Source organism: Sturnira hondurensis, unplaced genomic scaffold, assembly GCF_014824575.4.
Source record: "Sturnira hondurensis isolate 20B ecotype Veracruz unplaced genomic scaffold, ASM1482457v3 Scaffold0004474, whole genome shotgun sequence".
Lineage (NCBI taxonomy): Eukaryota > Metazoa > Chordata > Mammalia > Chiroptera > Phyllostomidae > Sturnira > Sturnira hondurensis.
In genome coordinates this window covers 8,704,498-8,718,860 of record NW_028077105.1, presented here as the reverse complement: position 1 = coordinate 8,718,860, position 14,363 = coordinate 8,704,498, and the positions used below count along the sequence as shown (strand labels likewise).

Here is a 14,363-nt window from a genome sequence, read left to right as displayed (position 1 = left end):
CTTTCAAACCTTAGCTCATGGAAGCCTGTCTTATGAGAGCCTTCTGTGACATTGTAGGTGTGATAAGAGTTCTTTTTTAATTGCCTTATAGCACTGTGTTTTTTCTTCTGTTTGTAATTTTAAATTTATTTTCATGATCATTGGATAAATACCTTTCTGCCCCATCAGACCATAAGCTCCAAATGGACAGGAAGTGCCTTTTTTTCCACCATAGTCTCACCAGTACCATGCACATGGTAGGTGTTCAGTCAATATTTGTTTAATTAAGCAAATGAATAACTGTGAATAGTTTAAATAATAGTGTTTGAACAACCAGATGAAAGGTAGAGAAACCCAAAATAAGTACTAATTTTGAATTTCTCTAAAATGTACTAAAATCAGAAATATATTTATAATTTTATTAATCAGATATTTTTCTTTAATAAACATCTCTTAAGTGCTTATATTCTGTAAGAAGAGAAAGTTATTTATATATTAGACTGACCTATATAAAATATCAAAGTTTAGTTTTATCTACATTGTCTTTTACTGCCTATGTAAAATTTAAATTTCAAATTTAAATGAAGATTAAGGATTTCCAAAATGATAAAATTAATTTCTAAATAATTTAAGTGCCAACAATATTACATGTTTATAAGGCCTTGTTTGTAATTTTAAAAGTTTTAAGTTGCTGAGAATCTCTTTTTAACATTCTTCTACTATATTTTAAAGGAGATATAATCTATGACAAATCCTACTTGTTTGGCTTGGAACTTTCAAAATTGACACCTGCAATTTTTAGGGGAGGATTCGACATGGAACTGACTTATTATCATTTGAGAGGGTCAGCTGGGTGCTCCCTGTCTCTCCTCTTGTGTGTCTGTCCTAACAGCATGTCTGAGGAGCACTTCACTGACAGATACAAAGAACAGGCATTGTCTGAACACGATGCTTGAAAATATACGAATGATTAGATCTGAAATTTAATTTTAGCAGGAAACCATATTAAGTCTGCAAATGCAAAGGTGGATGGCATCTAAGCAATGCTGTCCCTTCAGTAGACAGCATTGCTTCTTAGATTTGCTCCATTAGATTCTAGTGTTAACACAAAGAAAGCAGAATATGAGAGACACTGGTAATATCCAACCAAGAAAATTATGTGCAGATTTCAAGAGGCACGGTGAGAACTGCTGGAGCTGAAGCAAGAACGTAACAGCTACATTGTTCAGAAGTAAATGAGTGTGTGCCCAGTGGTAATACATGCTGCCTGGGTATACACACTCCAGAAAAAAAATAAAAGGAAAACACCTATTTGTGTGAACTTGAATATAAAAAAAAGGTAATCAAAAGTAAAACTGATACACATGAGGTACTGCTTCAGGCATCATTTATGATGGAACACTAGGAAGATTATAGGACAGAGGTAAGAGGATGTAAAAATAAAATCAAAGATAGAGAATGAAAGGAAGATTGTACAACATATTAGGGTAAATGAGAAGACATCCGTCAAACACTCAAAGGACAAGATAGTAGTGAATAAGAGGAAAAATGATTAAGGGATAGGGATGATAATTTAATAAAACACAAGAAGAGCCAAACTGTACCAGGCAGATAGCTCCTATCACGCACTATTCACATGCATCTGTAACATTATTGACAGTCTCTCATGTAATTTAACTCCTTTGGGAATACTGCCACCTGTCACCACTCCCCATAGGTGATAGTGCATTTGTCACCAGCTTTCTTTGTGGAGTCTCTCAACAAAGGGTGGTTTAACAAGTGCCAGTCTTTAATTACTGTGTAATGAGACATGATATTTAAAAATATATCTATGTGCTGTTCTGATAGGGATTTTTAAAATATATTAATTTACTTAAACCAAAAGCATATGCACATAAAGTTGTGCCTAAGTTGGAGCACTGTCCCTCCTCCCACCCAGAATGTTCAACTTTTTCTTGCGTTTTCCTAGTCTTCCTGGATGTTCATACAGATAGAATATAAAGCTGTGGGACAGAAAATTTGTTTTGTCCTCACTTCCCTATATGTGTAAGTTTAAATAAGTCACTTAACCCCTCCATATCTTCATTTTCACTAGTATAGAGCCAGGAAGCATACCTTCTGTGTATCTCTAAAGGCAGGAAGAGTCAACGAGGCACAAGATGGTATTGTAAGCCCCTCTGAGCCCACACATCAGTCTGGGGACCACTGATCCTGACTGTGTAACCCATCTTTTAGAGTGCTGATACCACAAGTCCATACCCTCCGGTGCCAGGCACCCCACATCCTCTCCTCTCCCAGAGTCCGTCCAACACAGGCAGCTGTTCTCAGCTGTGCAGGGGGAAGGTCCTCTTCCTCCACAGTAAGGACTCTGCTGGCCCTGATCAGTTCTGCCCACCCCCAACCTCTGACCCCACGTGCACCAGCACGGTACTTGGTGTGTAATGAGGCTAATTTTGGATTACCAGGAAGCCAGCTAGAATGCAGCGTGCCGGAACCCGAAGGCTCTCAGGCTTGGCTCTCCTCACAAGCACTCAGCAGCAGCTCTTGAGTAGCAGCTTCCTATGAAGCTCTGACAAATGCCCAGAGAACTGCCCAGCCATCCATATTCACTGGCAAGCATAGCACCAGGCATGTGGCTGGTTTGAGTGATATTGAGAAGGCATATCCAGAGAAGGAGCATCATCCCCCAAGGATGAAGACTAGATAGATACAGCAAAACACCTAACAAAGTACTTACTCAAAATAGTCATGATCATTGTGTCTTTTTTAATATCTAAGAGAGGGGAGCATATGCAAAATCATCAGAGATGTCTTCACCTGTCTTCCAGTTTATGTGTTGGCTTATGCGTTTACTGGCTGCCTCCCTGACTGCGTGGTAAGCTCTTAGAGGACAAGAACCTGGTCTGTTTTGTTCATCACTTTATATCCAGCTGCAGGGGAGGTTGGAACTGAATCTCAAAGGCTGGACTTATTTGGGGTAATTGGAGAGGAGTTAAGGAGCAAGAGTATGAACAAAAGCTTTTTCCAGGATGTTCATAAGATAGGTAGGCAATAAAGATGGTGATAAGGTTGGCAAGATCATTTAAGAAATTGTTTAGTTGATGTATGTAACAACATTCCTTCAATATTTGCTATAAGATAGGCATCATACCAGCAGCTGGCTATAAAGTGATGAACAAAACAGACCAAGTTCTTATCTTCTAAGAGCTTACCATGCAGTCAGGGAGGCAGCCAGTAAACACATAAGCCAACACGTGAATAAGTAATTCGACAATGCACGGTGCTGTGAAGGAAACCTAGATAGGTGCCCTGCAAATGGTCAGGTCAGGAAGAGATGCTTATAAGCTGTAAGCTAATGGATGGCAAAGATCCAGTCGCTGAAAGTATAGAGGAAAAGCTCCTTCCAGGCAAAGACAATAGGGTACAAGAAGGCCCCACGAAGGGGAGAGTTGGACACATTCATACACTAAAAGGAAGCCAGGGAGGTTGACTGCAGAGGGGCTTAGTCATAACCATTTTAACTTGTTTCTAATCATGGGTCACGTAAGAATCTTGACGTCTAAATGTTGCAGTACTCATATAATCAGTACTGAGTTTGTTGATGACACTTATACCTTACTGTATAAGTTAATTAGGTAGAAGTCAAGGCAGTGAATTCTATCTTGATTATCCAGAATTTAAAAGGGAAGGCGGATTTATATACATTGATTTTCAAAAAAATGGATGCTTCTGCCCTGACTGGTATGGCTCAGTGGGCTGGGCATCGAACCACAAATTGGAAGGTCATGGGTTGGATTCTTGGTCAGGGCACCATGGTGTTGTCTCTCAGTGTTTCTCTCGCGCATTGATGTTTCTCTCCCTCTCTTTCTCCTTCCTCTCCGCTCGCTCTCAAAGTAAATTAATTAATTAAATCTGTTTAAAAAATTTGATGCTTGGAACTATTAAGAATCATGAAGTTTGAAGGCGAATATTGAAGTAAGTGATGATCTTTTGGTAATATGGGTAAGATATTGAAAAGCAAAAAAAAAATGTCATGTTCAAATGATAATGTACATTTTCTCTGTAGTAAGAAATACTAGGGCTGGTGATGCAGTAATTCTTATGATAGGATATTGAAAGATGACCATAATGTAGGTGAAGTCCCCTGTTGCAGTCTCCTGTGACAGTGAAGGTAAGAGGGACATCATAGAGTGCAGTCCGGTCCAGACTAGACAAGCACCTAAAGCAGCTTAATCAGCCCAAATCGTAAGGTATTGACTTTAGTAATTCAGAAGAAACATTGAAAAATTATACATGTGTGTGTATGTGGGGTATGGATATGTAAGAAGTTATCTGACCCATCTGAGCCTTGAATCTAACAGGTAAAATAATTTCCTTATTTTTATTTTAGGAGGTAATCCCGAGTATCCTAATACATTGACTAACACCGCCCCCCCAAACCATCGTGTGTGTGCCGTAAACTGTAAAGGGGAAGTTTAAAAGCTTCCTGTGGATTCTTATCCTTTCCTCCTTTTATTTGTGATGGTAACACTTGCAGGTCGGGGAGATGATATTACTTGGACTTTATATGCTACCTTCTATGCAAAACTTGGAAACTTTCATGAATTAAACCTCTTACTGCCCCCTGAGAAATCACAAAATACAAAGTAATTTCTGTAGCATCTCTAACCATGTTCTGTGATGGCCAGCCATTTAGTTCTATTTCAAGCTCTATTTAAAATCTACTTTTATATTAAAAAATATAGATTCTTTGAGCATCTAGAATGCAAACAGTCTGGTATTAATAACTGCCAACTCAGACCTTATTCAGACTATTTTGAAATAATCTGTGATTCTTTGATTAATTATTTGTAGTTAGATTATCCCAATCTTTTTTATTCATATTTATTAGCATTGCATATATATATAAAAATGAAATGTAAACTTATTTTAGGTTGCTCTAAATCTTGTAGTATCTTTTAAGAAAATTTTAATGTTACACATGCCACTTTCATATGACTAAATATGGTACATCTTCACTTTGAACATGTGAAATTGCATTTTCAACGTGAATAAAGCTGAAATGATATGCAGATACTCTTTGGGAGGTAGGGCGGTTTGGGGGGTTCTGTTTTATTTTGTTGTCAATAATGTATGGTTCTGTGATTAACATCCATCTTTTCTGGTGATGGCATATGGGAAAACTTAGCATTTATTCTTCTTTAATGTTTTACTGGCATCTTTATAGAGTTATAAAACAAGTATTTACTACTTAGTAGCTAAGCATTTCCCCTTCTTTGTTTCTTTAATGAACATATTGATCTAAACCAAATCTGTAGCATAGAGCTTATTGAGACAGACAGCCTTAACCTCTGTCATTGCTAACACTGCACACTTTTTCAGTAAATAAAATATGGACAAAACTGCAACATGTGGAGACTGAAGAATTTGAAGACTTTTGCCAAAAAAGAATTGTGCTTTATCGCTTCCTCTGTGCCACTGAATGTAACAAGGGCTTTAAAAAGACCAAATACAATTCTCTGATTTCCATTTAATGGAAGAAGTAATAAAGTTTAATTGTATACTTGAGCACAGGGCATCACTTCCAGTACATCTGATCAATAATTCATTGATTGCCTTTGGCTCAAAGTAATATTTGAAAGAAAATGTAGCCAGTGGGGATTCATCTAACAGTAGCTCTTTTATCTTTATTAATTATACTTTTGCTGAATTTGGGTCACTAGGCTACCAAAGTGACAGCAGATGGCGAGCAGACTGGACAGGACGCTGAGAGGACCAACACGAGAGCGGACACCTTAGGAGAATTCATCAAGGAACTTGTCCGGGACGCAGAAGGTATTGCAGAAGTTAGGGCAGGAGTCACCATTGAATCACTTTTTTCTCCCAACAGAATAATAGAAAAATGGATTCCAAGGACTGGAATGCTCCAGTAAGAGATGCCATTTCTAAATTTGATAGTTGGATTTTAAAAAATATTTTGGTGAAGTTATTCAAGGGCATTATATGCTAAGAAGTTACAATCTAGAGTGTTAAATTAGTGACAGTAGTCAGTAGATCAGTAATTATGGGAACAGAATAGCAGTAAATTGAATGTACTCCTTTAGGAATGTTTCAGATTTTAAGGAATAGCTCTTATGATTAAATAATTAATGGGCAATTTATGATTTTCTGTTGTATTCAAATCTAATTAAAAGATGTTTAATTTTAAGGCTAATTTTATCTATCTACTTGGTACACTAAAGCAGCATTTTAATTTCTCCAAATGCCATCTAAAACACTTAGGGCTGGTTTTTAATGAACAGCTGCTGCTTGGGATTTGGGGGTGCTACCTTACCAGAAGCTCTACTGCACTTAGCCCGCAATTCTCTAGGGGTTAGTTCGTGACATCTGCCAAGCTGATTGAGCATCAAAGTGGAAGCCATCTTTGGACAAAAGCCCAGAGAGAGAGGCACTCTCAATGAAAACAGGTTAAAAAAATAGTTCTTAAATATCTATTAAAATATCACAAACATGAATTCATGTTTAGAAAGTAAGATAAAGGGTTTGGGTGGGGTTTTTTTGCTTTGTCATTGTTGTTGGTTATTTTCTTTTTTTCTTTAAAAAAGAGAAATATTTTTATTACTCTACAGTGTTATACATTTTATATAGTTTGCTTTATAATATAGCCAAGTAAGTCAGGACATGAGATAGAACTTCAAGGCAGATCCTGACAGGTAATTCTTGGGAATCACTCACCAAGAAGAGATAGAAATTCCCCCAAATTCCCCATTGCAATAAGAAACAGAATTTTAATCTCGGGCATAATCTGAAACAAAACATGTCAGGATCTGAAACAGAAATTACTCCTACCAGGAAATTCGCACTTAATTCATGTGGTCAGTCCTCTGCCTGATGAAGTTGTTATGCTTTTCATGGTTTTGTTTACCACTAATGCTACTTAGAGTGCCCACCCCCACAATGAGGGGAAAAATAATCCCAGGGCAATTTCACTGTGTCTGGACACCGGAAGGCACTCATCAATATTCAAGAAACTTTCCTTTTCCTTCCATCTCAGTCTCAAACACTGGACACCAAGAAGCCTATCCTGTGAACTCATTGTTATCATTTCCATCAGACACTGGTACATGAGAATGAATGTTAATACATGTTTTCCACCGCCTCCATTATCAGCACTGATTACTCTTCTACATTGTGCCCTCCGCCTCCCAGCTGGTGCACTGCACAAAGGCCACCAGCGGGGGGCAGAGTGTAAATGACATTTAACCGGGTTTTGCTCCCCATCCACTATCCATCCATCAGAGAAAAGGGTTAAGTATCATCAGAGGTGTCTCCCATTCCCGAAAGTGTATAGCAGTGAAACAGTCGGTGTGTGTTTGTTCCCATGGAGCACCTTTTTCTAATTCACATGAAGTGCCATTCGGGATAGCTGTGATTCTGTGCCTGAGGAATATGTGAATACTACTCTCTCCCCTGACAAGTACTAACATGCATGACTACAAAACTCATCACCACACCCCTATTTAAAGAACTTGGGCCGAATTAATCCAACTGCTAACATTTCGTGGAAGTTTAAATTTGAGTATGCCAGAGTTAAACTAAGTTCCAGCTGAGCTGTGTATATGTGCTGCAAGGCTTTGTAGTTTTGGGGATTTTTAAACTAAGAAAAGGCAGCTCATCAGAAGCTTTCAGTGGGTAATGCAACACATCCACTCCTCTTTTTTCTCTTAAAATGACAATAACTAGAATAATTCTCAGTAATTTTGGGTTTCACTAGTGGCAGTAAATTTCTGGGAAGAGTGAGTGCTTCACCCTGGCACTGTCTATTCAGTTTTATTTTTAGATAGATGGCATACCTTAGTCACCTTATCTTCTGTCATAGTCATGGCCTCTTCACAGATAATCAGCATCTATTAATCTAAAGCATTCTTATCTCAGTATAGTTTTTGAAGTATACTATGCTGTAACTCCTGATTAGGTTAGGAATAAGCTGTATTTTATTCCACACAGTATAGGAAGTAGTGGGTGAACATATATATAAACCCATCAGTGTATGTCCTGACATATAATTGGCCTTAATCTAGGCCAAGCGCCCTTGTTTGCTGTTTCTCAGATCACAGTGGTGTTTATCATTTAGGATAACTTCACCCATCAGAGAACTTTTAAGGTTCATTGTAAAAAATAGCTTTGCTTCTCATGAGGAATTATTTTGTTTGTATTTACATACACTGTATACCTCTTAATTACCTCATTTTTGTCCACTGCTATGCCTTGGCTACTAAGATACTTAGTGCTGGGTTTAGGATCCACTGCACTGAACATTATGGCATGACTTTTTGTCTGTTAGTATTTCTCCTGATTTACATTAATGTTTTAATCTTTACTATCTCCTTTTAAGTTGATTTTATCTTGTTTTAAGGAAATTTTTAAACCACTTCTAATTTTCTTTGAAACAAGGTAGAAATAAATACATAAATTTAAAAAACATATTATTATAGTTACCTTTCAATACCATTAAAAACAAGCTGAAGCTGTAGTACACGTCTCTGAGTAAGAGACTAACACATTCATCTGTAGTTTAAAACTATTCAGAGAGTTTCCAACTTCTGTAGAGGCTATGGGGCAATCATTGTTTTTCTAAAGCAGTTTTTGAGCACTCTAATAATTTTTCCTGGTTGCTTCCATATTGCTTGAGTTTAAAAGAAATGATGCATTTCAAAAAGAACAGCCATATTTTCCTTTCTCTCTCCGATATCATCCTTTTTCCACCAAATTTTTCTCTGCAGAAATTCAGCTTTGAGAATGGTCCACGAGAGAAAAAGGAGCCTGCAGCTCATATTGCTGCCTCCCTCAGCACCACCTACGCCCAAAACGTAAATTTAGTTAAACAAGCTGCTTAGGCAGGAAGTGGGGTTCATCCCTATCGTTAAAAAAAGTGATTGCAAATTAAATCAATGGTTACTGACATGCTACAACTAGTTAAAATCAACTGCATACATGCATGCACTAAAAAAACAGGGGCTGTGTGATAGGTACAGCCAAATCTGCCATTGTTTTTCTTGAAGTCTAAGAAGTAGAAACCTCAGATATCATCCTCATCATTCTAGCATGATTCGCACAAAATCTGCTGGACCAAGGAGGTTTCAAATCAATCAGTCCACAGTCATTATGGTCCCTTAACAAACATGACACTGCCTAGGTGGTATATTGCTAACAATGGGGTGAGATCTTGAGACCATGTTTCAAGGTGCAGCTGTGAGCCAGGTGGCCAAGACAGAGCCACCTTCTCTGCCTTCTAGGAATACAGCACCTGAGCAGTCATTTCTACCAAAGGGCTAGTAATAATGCCCATAGTTGTTCTTCAAAACACCTGATTCAAATTGTTCAACAAATTAAACTGTGGCTATTTCAGGGAGAAGGGGGCTGACTGCAGCAAACTTTCTAACCGAAGACATTTATCGTGAAGATAGAATTAGAAAGATACATATGGAAAAAATAGAAACAGAAGTAGAAACTCAGTTTCTTCTACCAACCCAGTGATTCTCAAACTCCCTAGCATGCATCCAAAACTCCTGGAGAACTTGTGAAAATACAGACTGCTGATCCCCACCCCTGGAATATGCAATTCAGTAGGTCTGAGGCGGGGCCTACTGAGTTACAAGATTAAACAAGTTTAAACAAGCTTAAACTTGGGTACTCTAAACAAGTTTTAGAGAACTTTGAACAAGTGTTTAGGAGGTGCTGATGCTGCTCTTTAGGGAACTACGTTTCAGAGTCACGGTACTTCCCCATCCTGTGACACCCACTCTGGCTGCTCGGTGTGGCCTGACAAGGCACACCTCTTTTAAGAGCTTGGCCCATACTGTCTTTGGAACATCTCTTACCAATGCCAATCAGAAAAGTTTCTCTAGGATAGTAATGAGTGTCAGGATTCTTTATGTCTTGATAAAGTCTTAGCACAGTGCCTTGAATGGTAGAAAATGCCTCTTGGCCACCCCAGAGCCCTCATTCTAAGGATTTTCATAGGTAATATTATAGAAGTAAGGATTTGGCAGACCAAAGAGTGAAGAAAAGTATCTTCTAGCAATTTGTTAAATTAATGTTCCATAGAACATACTTCAGGAAAAGTTGGTCTAAAATTAATGGTAGAACTGCGACAATGTTTCAATTCACCAGTTTTTCAAATTTTTATATGATATAGAATTCTTTTCACACGTGAAATCTTTCCCAGAATACCAACCTGTAAAAGAAATTCTTGGCAGAACAGACATCATTTCTAGAATACCCGAAGCACCTAGAGAATCCTAGATTTCCAGAGAGCACAATTTGAGGCTCCACTTAATGCATAATAAACACAGACTCTGATGATGGATGTTATTGCTGGAAGGTATCTTTGAGCCCTAATCTATAACACTGGTCCCTGGACTAGTGCTTTTTTCCTCCTTTAAAAACATGAACATAGAACTGGTTGAAGTGCAAAGACAGGTTTGCTTTTAGATATCTCCTCACTGATAGTACTTCTGTACTCAATATTTTCAAATAGGCTGAATATGGTTGTCTTACCAATGATGTAGACCTTATGTGTTCAGCTTCCAAGTGCTATGCTTATATCTCATTTTTTTCACCTCACCTGAAAGGAATTTGAGCCACTTTTTCTGTATTTCTTCTTTTTCAGGTAAAGATACCTGCTTTAATTACAGTGCCCCCCCCCAAAAAAAAAGAAGCACAGTGTAGGAAGCATCACATTCCCCTGTTAGTAGAGGCCTGTTCTGTGAGCTGCCTCCCTTGCCCAGCAGGAGCTCCATGCGGACTACATTTCATTTGGAGATGGCCGGGAAGAGCAGGCTTGAGTGGCATTTTTGCACACAGCATTCTTGTTTACTGATTTGTAAAATTTGTTTTACTTCCTGCAGCTGTAAATGAAAAGGCTATAAAACTAAATGAAACTCTAGGAATTCAAGACAAGGACTTTGAGAGAAATTTGCAAGGGCTTCAGAGAGAGATTGATCAGATGATGAGCGAATTGAGGCGGAAAAATCTAGATATGCAGAAAGAAGTTGCTGAAGACGAGTTGGTGTGAGTAGATTCTCCGTTATGTTTTCATTTGATAAACAGAGCTTTCCAAATGGTTCACAGTTTTTCAAATTTTCCATCACACACATGAGTATAAGATACTTTGCTTGCTATTTAGTTTTTATTTTACTTAGTTATGATTTAGCTTGCTCTAAAATAGATTGAAAATATGTTTTTGCCCATATATAAATAACCAAGTAGTTGAATGTTTCTGGTACTGTCCCCCCTATAATTAGGCCTATGGGCTTGTTTTATTAGTTGCCTGTATTCGGAACATTTAAACTATCAATAGTGTCTTGTTTCAATGAAAATATCTTTGAATAAATAAAGCTATGAACTTTGCAGATCATCCTATATGTTCTGTCATCTCACCAAATGCTAAATAAAAGAGTCATCAAATAATAAATGCTTAATACCTTGACATCAGGGTTGGGAATTTGAGGTGGGAGTAATAATAATAGTGATTTTATGCTAATTAACTCATTTGACCACTCATGCAATAAAAAAATACATTTCTGCATTCAGAGCTAACTTCAAAGTGATGGGACTATTAATACTTCAATAATGTATATTAAACTAACATTAGCAATACCTGATAACCTGTTAGAAATACAAATGATCAAACCTCACCCCAAACTACTAAGTCAGAAACTGTGGGGATGGAGCCCAGCAACATTTTGATAGCTGCTTCAAAGGATTATGACACCTGTTAGCTTCAGAACTACTGTTTTTCCACCTTTTTTAAGGGCTCAGATATTTGCACTTTAGGAAAACTACTGCTAATCCCAGGAAACTCCCAGATTACTCAAAAGAAAAAGAAAAGTAGGTTAAAAACACAGCTTTCTACTAGCATGTCAATAAGAGTTCTGTTCTCTTTTTCTAACCAAACATATCAGTATATTCATACCTTATATTTAAAGTAACAAGAAATGTCTCATTATGTTGAATCAGGTAGCATTTTTAGTGGTATGTGAAATAAATCATAAAACTCACTTCATCAGTTAGACTATGAGACTGAGGCCCTTTCCAATAGAAATTTTATATTACTAACAAATTAAAAATGTGTAGACCTGGGGGGGGGTCATTTTAACTGTAAATGGCCTGTAAATAAACTTTTCAGGCATCCATTTTCAACTTGGTTTAGCATATAGTCGGTCTTTAAGCATCGTCTTGTTTTTCCATTCTTTTCGTATTAGCATCTCTTTGTAACATAGTTTAATACCAATGCACCCCAAGGAAGTGGCAGGGCTCATGGTGTGTTGTTGGGCTGGGGTGTTTGCAGAGCTGCGGAAGGCCTGCTGAAGAAAGTGCAGAGGCTGTTTGGAGAGCCCCGAGGGAAAAATGAGGAAGTGGAGAAGGATCTCGGGGAGAAATTGACGGACTACAAAAACAAGCTTGATGATGCTTGGGACCTGTTGAGAGAAGCCACAGATAAAATCAGAGAAGCTAATCACTTATCTGCAGCAAACCAGAAAAACATGACCGCTCTGGACGTGAGTCTGAGGGGCTCTTTCATCCGTAGCTGGGGCTGTGGGGTGGGGGTTGAAGGAACTTGGTGGCTGAGTTAGTTCCATTGCCGAGATCAGGAATGACAAGTCTGGAAGGAGACTTCCGAGGAGCAGAACAGGGAGTGCTCTTTCTCCTTTTTAAATCCACTATCGTGGCCCATGAAATCAAATAAAATTTAAATAACTCAAACTGTTGAAGAGTTAAAAACAGTGCGACACAGAGGAAGGAGCTCTTCAGTCGGAGTCAAAGGACTTTGGTCGCAGTGACAACTGTGCCACTAACTAGAAGTACAAGCTTGGGCAAGTCAGTTCAAGACTCTAAACCCTGGCCGGTGTGGCTCAGTTGGTTGGTGCATCATCCCCATGCATCAAAATATCATGGGGTTGACTCCCAGTCAGAACACAAACCTACGTTGCAAGCTTGACCCTTGAAAAGGGCACCTATGGGAGGCAATAGATATTTTCCTCTCACACCAGTGTCTGTCTGTCTGTCTGTCTGTCACTCCCCCCTCCCCTCTTTTTCTCATTCTCTCTCTTAACATGGCAAATTGCTCACTTTTCCCAAGAGTAAATTTTTGTCCAGACAATGGCACAAACCTGTATTTGGTATTTAAAAAGCAACAACCACTTTCTCCCAGAAACAAGCTTACCTTTACTGTCTTCAAAGTATTTGACCCTCAATAGATATGAAAAGAGCAGCAGACCTAAATGTCTTCTAACGTATAATCTCACCTTCAACTATCACTGAACCCTCTCTGGCGTATTTGTGGAATGACAGTTGATTAAAATAACTCTGGATTTTTTAAATCTACTCATTTCTATCCATTTTTCTTTGAATTAAGAGGAAGACAAATTAATTTTTTAAAAGTTTTTTTCCAGTTTTCTCTCCTGGGAGTTAGCCTTGTCATTTTGATAGAAGATTGAAGAGGCTCGCTTTTTCCTTAGCTGATGCATCTATTCTAGACCAATTTGGAGTCCACTGACATGCTGGCAATTTTAAAGAAAAAGCTTCCATCCTTCGAGGCAGGGTGCTGGGCCGTTGTCCCACTAGAGGCACCAGCATGATTCGTCCTGCTCAGTCACACGCCAGTGGTGTAACTTACCCAGAGTTGCACCTCCTCCCTTTATGGCAACAGTTGAAGAAATTAAAATTACCTGTGTGGAAAGTATAATAAGCACTTAAGAAACAGTTCAAGAAGAGCTATCGTGGCCCAGTAAATGGTGCTTTTAGCTATTCCTTCCTTTTAGTGATGTTTAAAACGAGGAGCCACTGTTCTTGTTCCCACCATCCCCCCGACCCCTGCCCTGTTCCTCAGAGATGCCTAGAGCGTATATAGTCAGTACTGTAGTTCTAAGTGGTCCTTTCCATATCTTCATTTTATATGCCATGCTTAAGAAAGGCTTGTTAAAAACTGCCTAGAGTGAATAGATAAACTGATTAAATTAATATAAGCCAGGCACGGCATATTTCAGGCTATTTGCCAAGGCTCATTGATGTTGATTACCCAGTTGGCACTAAACTAGCTAGAAAGGAATGACCCGGAGAGTTTGTTGAACACATGGGTTCCTTGGACTCGCAGACTGAGTTGGCTGGTCTAGGGTGTGGCCCAGGATCCACATCCTAAAATTTTTCTTGGGTCAGTCTCATGTGCATACTGGTGTGAGAACAAACAATACATTGTATTCATTTGATTGAATAATGAGTTGTTGTTTTAAACAAATAACTTCATTGTACCTGTGTCCACCAAGGAGTTCATCTAATTAAGACCTAGCTCAAATAGATTGTTTTGGCCCTGGCTGGTGTAT

At 38.5% G+C, this 14,363-nt stretch overlaps 1 protein-coding gene across 3 annotated transcripts in view; it reads left to right on the top strand.

The window, feature by feature from the left end:
• The window catches only part of LAMA2 (laminin subunit alpha 2), a 531,387-nt gene that overhangs the window by 407,810 nt on the left and 109,214 nt on the right, over positions 1–14,363 (top strand). For all 3 annotated transcript variants that reach the window (XM_037045779.1, XM_037045780.1, XM_037045778.1), the window contains exons 35-37: positions 5,703–5,814; positions 10,890–11,052; positions 12,332–12,542. In XM_037045779.1, coding sequence (XP_036901674.1) covers positions 5,703–5,814; positions 10,890–11,052; positions 12,332–12,542 — 486 coding nt within the window. The remainder of the gene's footprint in view (positions 1–5,702; positions 5,815–10,889; positions 11,053–12,331; positions 12,543–14,363) is intronic.